Source organism: Tenrec ecaudatus, chromosome 7 (assembly GCF_050624435.1).
Source record: "Tenrec ecaudatus isolate mTenEca1 chromosome 7, mTenEca1.hap1, whole genome shotgun sequence".
NCBI lineage: Eukaryota > Metazoa > Chordata > Mammalia > Afrosoricida > Tenrecidae > Tenrec > Tenrec ecaudatus.
Genome location: NC_134536.1, coordinates 124,966,008 through 124,975,892, shown reverse-complemented (window position 1 = coordinate 124,975,892; position 9,885 = coordinate 124,966,008). Strand labels below are relative to the sequence as shown.

The 9,885-nt window shown below is 47.4% G+C and overlaps 1 protein-coding gene across 1 annotated transcript; it reads left to right on the top strand.

The window, feature by feature from the left end:
• The first annotated feature begins 200 nt into the window (after positions 1-200).
• Positions 201-8,808, top strand: ANKRD66 (ankyrin repeat domain 66). The gene is made up of 3 exons (XM_075554082.1): positions 201-363; positions 2,306-2,534; positions 8,607-8,808. Exons 1-3 carry the CDS (start codon positions 201-203, stop codon positions 8,806-8,808), a joined length of 594 nt encoding a protein of 197 aa, XP_075410197.1.
• The last annotated feature ends 1,077 nt before the right edge of the window (positions 8,809-9,885 follow it).

Here is a 9,885-nt window from a genome sequence, read left to right as displayed (position 1 = left end):
CAGTTCACTGTAGCTAAGGTCTAAAGACACGCTCAGCAGAGCACACAGCCGAAGCAAAGCTGGGTGCAAACTCATGAGGCACAAAGTCAATGATACAGAAAGAAGTCTTCGGGATCACTTACTAAGGAAAAACAAATTGTAGAGAATTTCCTAACTTGTATGTCTCACCCACAGGTTTTCTGTTTTTCCCTTTTTATAAAATGGAATTGACCAAAATGTCAGACATGACAAAGCTCCACCAAGCTGTGGCCACGGGGGACTATAATTCAGTGAAAAAGATTTTGAAGAAAGGTCGCTGTGATCCAAACTACAAGGATGTGGACTGGAATGACCGGACTCCACTTCACTGGGCTGCAATCAAAGGTGAGGGGTCAAAGCCTAGGAAAGGTCCATCTCCTTGATTCTACCGTTCATGAGGTAGGTGATCGCTCAGTAGACTGGATGGAGGTAGGTCTGAAAACAACATTTCCTTGGAGCCATGTGGGCCTGTACTCCAATCCTAGCACTACCATGTACTAGTCTTAGCACCTGAAGCTAACTTTTAAAATTCTTTGGGCCTTAGTGTGCTGATCTGTAAAGTGGGAGCAGGATGCTACCGTATAGTCCTGTGGTCAGGGCTCCTGAAGAGCATGGCCGTACTGCCCCGAGCAATGGTCTGCCTTCCCTCCACTAACAGGACTGGAACATCTGGCAGGACGAGGACTTTGTCCGGACCATCATTATATGCGCATATATTGCATGTGCGCCTAGCACAGCTTGAGTAGAGAAAAGGAGTGGGAAACCACAGCCTCCCGAGCTCGTCAGGGCTTTGGAAATAGAATTTCATCAAAGTGAGAAAGTCTGACTTTCTTATAGTTGAAACATTTGCTTTGGCTCCTGGGTGGAAAATCAAGACGGGCTAAAGAGACATTTTTGTAGATCTCTAAGTACATCTTCTAACTGAGCCTGGGCTATGTACTGGACATTGTGACTTTGAACTTCACACTAACTCAGTGAGGTGACAATACCCTTAACCTACAAACCGGGAAATGAAGTCCCCAAGAGTGATGACAGGGTTCCCAAAAGTTTGTGAAAGAAACAGAATTAAAATTTGTGAAATTTCCCCACCAAGTTCTCAAAGCCCATTTGTGTTTCTTGGTTCAGGCGGCACATGATACTACTTGGCCATGCACCCATGTGCCCCGATGGGAAGGGCTTGTGTGTTCACATAAGGAGGATTAACATTATAAATATATATATAGATATGTATACATATATATTTGTTTTTAAAACCATCGCTGAGGCTGCTCCAAGCTGAGTGAGCCTTAACCAGAAAAGAGGTGTCCCTGCGTCTGACTCACGGCCACCTAAGTGGGTTCAGATAGACTGTGCTCCATGGATGCTCAATGGCTGACTTTTGAGAAGTAGATTTGGGAGGCATCTCTTGGTGGATTCAAACCTCCAACCTTTCCGTAAGCAGCCAAAGGAAAGGAAAGGGGAAGACATGTCCAGGAAGGAGTACAGGGAAGGCACAGAGTCCCAGGCCCCAGGTGGAGGCCAGGTTCTTGGAAGTGAAAGAAGGAAGACTGAGTACCTGGTCTGGAGAAGAGGGGAAGAATCAAGGTGAAGATGAGTGGAAACTGGAAGGACCGTAAAGGCCGATTGTTACCCAGAGGAACCTGGGGGCCAAGTATTTACACATTGGGTTGCTCACTTCAATGTCAGTTCTTCCTGGGGCTTTCTACTCCCATGAAGAGTCACAACTCACAGGGGCAGTTCTACCCTCGCCTGTAGAGTCACTGTGAATCAACATCAGCTCGATGGCAGCGTGTTTGAATTTGTTTTTCCTCTGTCACCCAAGGGATCCTTCCTTGGTGGTGCTGTTGGGTAAGCCTTGAGCTAACTTCAGGGTCAGTGGTTCAAGCTCATCTTTACTCTTTTCTTTCCTCCTGTGATGGCCTCAGAAACCCTAGCTAGGCATCGACTCAATGGCAGTGGCTTTGGTGGGTTCCGTGTCATCTAGGTCCCTGGGTAGTGCAAGTAGTTTGGACTCGATGACTAATGCCAGGCTAGTGGAACAAGACCCCCTGCCCCCCAGGTGTGCCACAGGGGAAAGGCAGTGAATTTAGTAAGCTTCCATTAAGACTACCATGGAGCAGTTCCACGATGTAACACATGTGGTCACCGTGAGTTAGAATTGACTTGCAAACAGCAATAGACTTGTTTGATTTGGGGGGTTTCTGTGTCATCTAGGCTGGCTCCAGCCTCAGGCTGTCAGAGACATTTTCCTGTTAAGCTCATTCTATTTCTTCTGGGTACATCTAAGGGCAGATGGAGGTCGTGCAGCTCCTGGTCGAACACGGAGCCAGGCCCTGCCTGGTGACTGATGTGAGCTGGACCCCAGCTCACTTTGCAGCTGAGTCCGGCCACCTGAACGTGCTCAAAACTCTGCATGCCTTGCACGCGGCTATCGACGCCCCTGACTTCTTCGGAGACACCCCCAAGAGGATCGCGGAGATCTACGGGCAGAAAACTTGTGTGGCATTCCTGGAGAAGTAAGTTTGGTTTCTTTGAAAGCTAGAAAAGGCCAAGACCCAGGTACCTGTGAGGAAGGTTCAGAGCTGGGAAAATGTACAAGCAAATTCAGACAGGTTGCTCTTGTGATTAATCTCACTAAATGACCATCTGGGAAGAGACTCTGTGGATCCCATTACACCGATCCACTGTTGTAGATGGTACAACAATTACCTCAGCGAAGGGAGGTGGGCCATGTGTTGAGCTGCAAGGTTGACAGTTCAAAATCACGAGTTGCTCCCAGGGAAAGCGATGAGGTTTTCTACCCCTGTACAAATGTAGAGCCTTGGAAACCCCCAGGGGCCATTCTACACTGTTCTATGAATCGCCATGAGGTGCAATTGACTCAATGGCGGTGAGAAGGGAGGTGGCGCACCAAGTTTGAAGACAGAGCATGGTCCTAGATTTATGAGTCCTCTTTCGATTCTTTCCCTCACCACCCCCCCGCCCCCATCAGTTTCATTGGCATCCAAGTCACATATCATAGAAGTCAATAGTTCGATCACATCAAGAAGAGTTGTGCAATGATTACCACCATCAGTTTTAGGACATTTTCTCCAATCGTGTACTCACCTTTAGCTTTGTAACGTGTGTGTGTGTGTGTGTGTGTGTGCGCACTGTTTGTGTGTTAGAGAGAGAGAGTTGGGTGAAAGTTTGCAGAGCAAACCGTTTTACAATGCCTGTACCTTTCACGGGCGCCATCACAGTCCCCGCAATGGAACCTTACTAATCCCACTTTTCCCCTGTGCTTCCTTCTTTCCTTTCCCGTCTGAGCTTTGTCTTTGGGCGCCTGCTGCCCTTTTGTTCTCAGCGTGTTGATGATTCTAGGGTGCAGATCCCACTAATGTCACTGCTCCCCTCCAAGCTATCCTTTTACTGGAAATGGAGCCGTGGGCGTGTTCCAGACTTGCACTCCCAGACCGCAAGGTGATGAGAACCAAAACCTTAGGTAGGAACTCCATCCGTCTCTCTTTGACCTGGAAGCCTGATCTTTTTTTAATCCATCTTCAGATCCTTGAAAGGTTCAGTCCAGCTGCCTGACCTATGGCAAGTCTGCCTTCTGACCCTCGGTTTGATCAGCTTTAAACTGAGGTCGCAAATTAAACTAGCATCCTCAAGGACCTTCCCATCGATTAAAGTATTCATTCATCTATAAATCACACACACACACACACACACACACACCAGAGAGGAAAGTTTTTCTATCATTTGTTCATTTATGCATTCAGCTAAGTATGCAAACAGAAATAGTAACCAGTTATGCACAGGACAGTGACAGGTCTAATAGGGATCTAGGCATTCATAGTCTGGTGCAGTCAAGCAGAGTTTCAGTAAGTTACTGAGCAAGGGCAACATTGCCTGGTGAGCCAAAGAAACCAATTGATAAATAGTAAATATTAAAGGCAATATATTGAAGATGATAGTGAAATGTCCTCCTAAGAACTTGAAATAAGGTATTTTCAGAAAGTTAACTTAGCAAAATCCCTACCTGTTAGTGGTTGATAGGGGTAAGAGAATATCTCACCTTGCAAATAGCTGAAATACTCAAGGATATTTGGGGAGCAGAGAGGCATAACCTTGAGTCTTAGAAGACTCTCTTCACCCCAGTTCCTACACTCAATTCCTGGCACACACTGTGGACCTGAGCACCAGCAGGTATTGTTCATTGACCTCTCAAACTCTTAAGGTGCTCCTATGTGGCCCTGACTCTTCAATTCATTAGATCTTAGATGAGCGGTTCTCAACCTGTGGAAGGTTGAGAACCCCTCTTAGATCATCACCCAGGGTATCTGAATGCATCAAGACCATTATTCTTTCAATGTATTATTTCCTTCCAATCTATCACCTGCCTGAAGGTGTTCCCCTGCTGTCTCTAAAGTCCACACTGTGCTGCGGCTTCTACTTTATTTCTACTAACCTTCACTTTCTAACCTTTTGTCTTTCTGTAGCATAATTCCTAAACTTCCCCAGCACGGGCCAGCCGCCTATTTTCTCTGCTCCTATGCGTGTTCTGCTAGAGAAAAACTCCACGGGCATGTAGATGGGCATCAATAGAGGCTCAATCATTTCCAACTTCAGCTGAAATATCAGGACTTGCGGCTATTGCTCCCTCTCCTACTCCTCATCGATGGGGTTACTAAATCAATGGAGTTCCAAGGCTCCACCAATTCAGCCCTGCCTTTCAGAGGGAGACCTTCTACATCATAGAGAAAATGAAACCCATGGGGACATGTTTTCCACATCCTACACCAACACACTTTCCGTACATTTGTGTCTCTTCCCCCTTGGTCTTCCTGTCCTACCTTGTGTGAAAAGTGCCATCCTTTCCCATGGACCCTGGATCCAATCCTTTATACCTTCTGCAAGGCCGCCTTCCGTTCCTCTTCACTGAATCTTTCATGTTCTCTCCTGTATCTTGCTTCTATTCCTCCCCTCTGTTTTTAGTGGGTGGGTGGGTGGGGATGTCACTTATGAACATGTTCAAATAGTTCTTATTAAAAAACACTGAAAAAAAATCCCTTCTTCTACCTCGAGGGCTCTCTAGTTCCTGTAGTTTCATCTTCCCTGCACATCCAACTACTTGAGGGGAAAGCTAAATAATTCCTCTACTTCCTCACCTACCACCCAGTCTTCAACTACTTCATCACGGTGCTGACTCCCCTAGACCCACTGCCACCGAGCCAATTCCCCTCGTTGTGATCCTACAGGACAGAATGGAACTGTCCCATAGGGTTCCAGAGCTCTAATCTCCATAGACGCACATGCCATATCTTTCTTCCATGGTGTGCCTGGTAGCCTTGAACTGCCAACGTTCGGTTCACCGCTGACCCCTGTACCACCAGGGTGCCTTTGTTCTAAATCAGTTCTCACTAAAGTTACCAGTGAGCTTCTGGTAACCAAACCAACGGCTCCTTCTCCTTCCACATCTCAACTTCCACCTTCTTTGGCATTTGCCATTCCCGAAAGCCCCGTCCTTGCTCGCTCTCTGGTGCTTCTCTTCTAGATTGCTATCTCTCTGACCAGGAAATCTCACTGCTCTCCCCAAGCTCCAATTCACCCATTCTTTTTCAATCCTGAAACCCCTCCAACGTGTGGCTTGGGCTCTCGCCAAGTAACTTCTGGTGTAATCTCGTCTCCACCCCGTGACCAGTGGGTGGATGACTGACAGGCGACTCCAGCGTAACTGAGTGGAGAAGTGGTTTCCGAAAAGAGCAGGGAGGGCTGTTGCCAAGAAGAGAAGGAAGGTGGAGTCAAGCACGCACACGCACACGCACACTCAAGATGAAATGGCAAGGACATCATGTGCAAGTCATTTCTATAGATCAGCATTTCTCACGAGAAACTTCCCGTCGGGGAAGTTAGGGAAAAGCCCCTGCCGTGGAGTCGATTCTAACTCCGTGACCCTGTGCAGGGCGCTGAGGCTGCCAGCCTTCATGGGAGCAGATGTCTTCATCTTTCTCCTGTGGAGTGGCTGATGGCCTTGAACTGCTGATCTTGGGGTTCACAGTCCAACACTTCCCTGAAAGGGCCTCCAGGGCTCCTTCCTAAAGGTTTTCGAGAAGGAATCCCAAATCACATGGCAATGAGTGAAATACTGAAAAGGATGTAAGGACAAATCAGAGCATGGGAGATAAACGATGTCCAGTCTGGGGCAAAATGGAAAAGAACGTCCAGTTCTCATGGAGCCAATACTTTCTGGAGCCATGGAAGTTTCTGACTGCCCCTCCTGCCCAAACTATTGCCCTGAGTTAATCCTTAACTCTTAAATCAAAACTAGACCGTAAAGCCCACGGCCACCAAGTTGATTCAGATTCCTAGTGACACTCTCAGACAGACTAGAACTGCTCCCTGTGGTTTCTGTCACAATGATCTTTATCGGAGCAAACAGTCTCATCTTTTTCCCCATGGAGTGCCAAGTGGTTTTGAACCACCAGCCTGTGGTTAGCAGTCAAGTGCTTACTGACAATGCCACCAGAGCTCCTTGATAAGATGCTTTGGGAGCAGAAAGTTGATCTTAATGGTGGTGGAATAATTTAGAAAAGATAACAAGAAGGGGCCATAATTTAAAGAATATTATCAGTATTTGTTGAATTGATGTATGTTTTGCTGAGCATTTTTTTACCATAAAAAGATGAAAATAAAACTAAGGAAGATGTTCCCTGCCTGATACAAGGTATAACTTTCAAAGAAAGAACCCTTGTACAAAAAGGAAAGGGCCAGAAGAGCAGGACAGATAGAAGATGCTGGGAGACCTGAAGATTGGAAAGGCATTTCCAGTTAGTGGTGGGGCAGTTGGAAGGGAGGCATATTAGCTGAGAGGTGGGCAGGTGTGCTGTCCTCTGAATACACTGAGCTTTTTCTAATACTTTGTATTTAAACTAATGTTTGCTTTGCCTGTTCCTTAAGGAGCACCGATGGCACAGTGGCCATGTGTTGGGCTGTTAACCGCAAGGTTGTCAGTTCAAGACCACCGATGTTCTGTGGCAGAAAGGCAAAGCTTTCTACTCCCCTAAATAATTACAGTCTGTGAAACTCACAGGGGCAGTTCCACCCTGTCCTTTCGGGCAGATAGGAGTCAGAATGGACTCAACGGCAGTGAGAATTTTGCCAGTTGTTTGGAGCCTGTGTGGCACAGTTTCTGATCAGCTGCTAGCCTGGCGGGTTCAGCCCTACCCAGTAGAGTTCACCCCACTCTGCACAAGTCCAGCCAAGAGCACCCCATGGAACAGGTCTGCTCTGTAACACATGGGCTCGACCATGAGCTGAAACTGTCTTGGGCAACAGATTTGGGTTTGGTTTGCCTGTTATAGCCCCGCCTCTCAGACCCCATTCCTCAACAGATTGCGTCTCTGTGGGGCAGCTTTCACCAATGTCCCTAGGCGCATCACTCACCATTGATGTCTATAGAAAACTGTATGACAATCTAGCTGCCTTTCTGTCTACCTACCTACCTGTCTACCTGTTTACAAGGAGGCTTCAAAGAGTTCGTGGGAAAATTGCAAGAAAAGATAATGGATTTTTCCCCCAAAACGTTTTGAAGCCCCCCTTGTATAAACCTGGCTATCCATCTGTCTGTCCCATACACTCATCCATCTGTGAGGAGCCCTGGCAGATAAATGGTAAGCACTCAGTTACTAACCAGAAGTTGGCAGTTTGACCCCACCAGGCACTCAACAGAATAAAAGGTCTGGTGTTCAATTAGCATAATGATCATACCCTGGACAACACTGTGGGACAAGTTCTACTCAAACAGAGCAATAACAATCCCTCTATAAATCATCACCTATTCTCCATATAAGCCACCCATCATGCCGCGGTGGCACAGTGGGTTAAATTTTGCACCAGGTCAGCGCTTCCGAGCCACAAGGATGTGTCCTCTTAGAAACGCTGTGGAGCATTCCTACTCTGTCCTGTAGAGCAAGTCCCGAGGAGCGGGTTCTACACACAGGCTGTGTATGATGATGAGTGAGCTTTATTTTCTTAGGTGTTGACGTACTGCTAAATTTTAGACAATGAACATGCATCATATTTATGATTAGGAAAAATACAATTCAGAATGAAACAAAGGAAATCAAACCCCAAACCCACCGCGGCACAGGTGATTCAGCTCACAGTGACCCTTCAGGACAGAACGGAGCTGTGTCTGCACCGGACGTCTTTCTGGGAACAGACACCTTATCTTTTTTCCATGTGGGTTCCGACAGCTGGCCTTTCTGTTCGCAGCTATGCCGTGCAAGTTGTTCTGCAGATGTGAACACTTTAAGATCCAGCGCTGCCTTCTTCAACGAAGCACCGCTCTCTTTTTGATCCTCTTACCTCACTAGCACCCAGATGCACCCAGGAGCCCTGGTGGTGCCATCGGATAGTTGCTCCCCTGGGGTTTCTTTAGTGCCTGTGACCTCCCTGAGTGTGCACACGGACCCTTTCCCTTCTGATCTGCTGCTGAATCACCCACATGGAGCTCAGAAGGGGGAAGAGAGGCCGAGTCCAAGGCAAAGGAGAAGCTGGTTTGCCCCATGTGCCAATCAATCCCTCTCTTCTCGCTTTCCTAGGGCAGAGGTTGAATGCAGGGACCACCGACACGTGGCCCAGCAGAAGGGACTGCCGCTAGATCAGCGGGACGAAGACTGGGATGCCAAGAGAAAGGAACTGGAGCGAGCTCTTCCTTCTTCAAATCAAGGCACTAATAAGATCAAGCATACGAGAAGTCGAGGCCCTGCCAGGCTCAGCGAGCATAAGGGAAGGAGAGTGTGAGTCACAGAAGCACCTTTGAAGCAGACCAAAGGTCTTGGACCAATTCTTTTGTCAAGAGATTTTCCCTGGCTCCCACTGGAGTCTGTTAGGCGTGGCTACATGATTTCACTAGTAGGCCTTTACCCAGCTTCTACCAGTAGCTCCTGATTTGTCACTTGCTCTGGAAGTCTGGCCTGGAGACGTTCTACATGTCTCCATGCTAGTGCCTGCCGTCCACTAGGATCACCACAAGCAACCCCATTGTTATCAAGTCAATTCTAGCTCACCACAGCCCCATGTGCAACACAGACTTAGACCTGTGCTCATGGGCCTGTCAAGGTTATGACCTTTTGGAAACAGCTTGCCACACCTGTCTTCTATGGTACATTTTGGTGGGCTCAAGGTTTTGGTTAGTGACCAAGTGCAAAACATTTATGCTACACTAGAGCTTATAAAACTTACTAGGATAGATTTACATATGTGTTTATAGGAACCACAAATAGATCCATGAATACAGTGGAGACTACAGGGGCAAAACTATATAAACCTCCTAGCCATATCCAAATCCCTTGAGACAAAATATCACTGGGCCTGGGGGTTCTGGGGGCACTAAAGTCAGTTGGCATAGCTGGTCATGAACCAGACCAGCTCACATCTCCACATTTAAGCAGAACTGTCCCAAGAACACTTTTTCCCGAGGGCATTTTCCCTGCTCCCTCCAACCAGCCTTGGCCTTGCCTGAGGGAATCTGTTTTAACATCACACTGGAACGCAGGTCTGTAAGTGGCCTTAGAGTAGTGGTTCTCAACCTTCCTAACACAGAGCAGTGGTTCTCAACCTTCCTCACACCACGACTCTGATACAGTTCCTCACATTGTGGTGACCCCCCCACCATAAATTATTTTCATTGCTACTTCATAACTGTAATTTTGCTACTGTTTTGAATCAGGCAACCCCTGTGAAGGGGTCATTTGACACCCCCCCCAAAGGGGTCACGACCCACAGGTTGAGAACTGCTGCCTTGAAGCAATTCTTGTTTAAACTAGCCCTCTCCCCTTATCAGGATATTCTGTAATTCTCTCACTGACGGACGGGAGT

Coding starts and splice junctions, on each gene's coding strand:
- ANKRD66 (XM_075554082.1), top strand. CDS start 201: ATGGAATTGACCAAAATGTCAGACATGACAAAGCTCCACCAAGCTGTG. Junction 364..2,305: donor TCACTGGGCTGCAATCAAAG/GTGAGGGGTCAA, acceptor GGTACATCTAAG/GGCAGATGGAGGTCGTGCAG. Junction 2,535..8,606: donor TGTGTGGCATTCCTGGAGAA/GTAAGTTTGGTT, acceptor TCGCTTTCCTAG/GGCAGAGGTTGAATGCAGGG.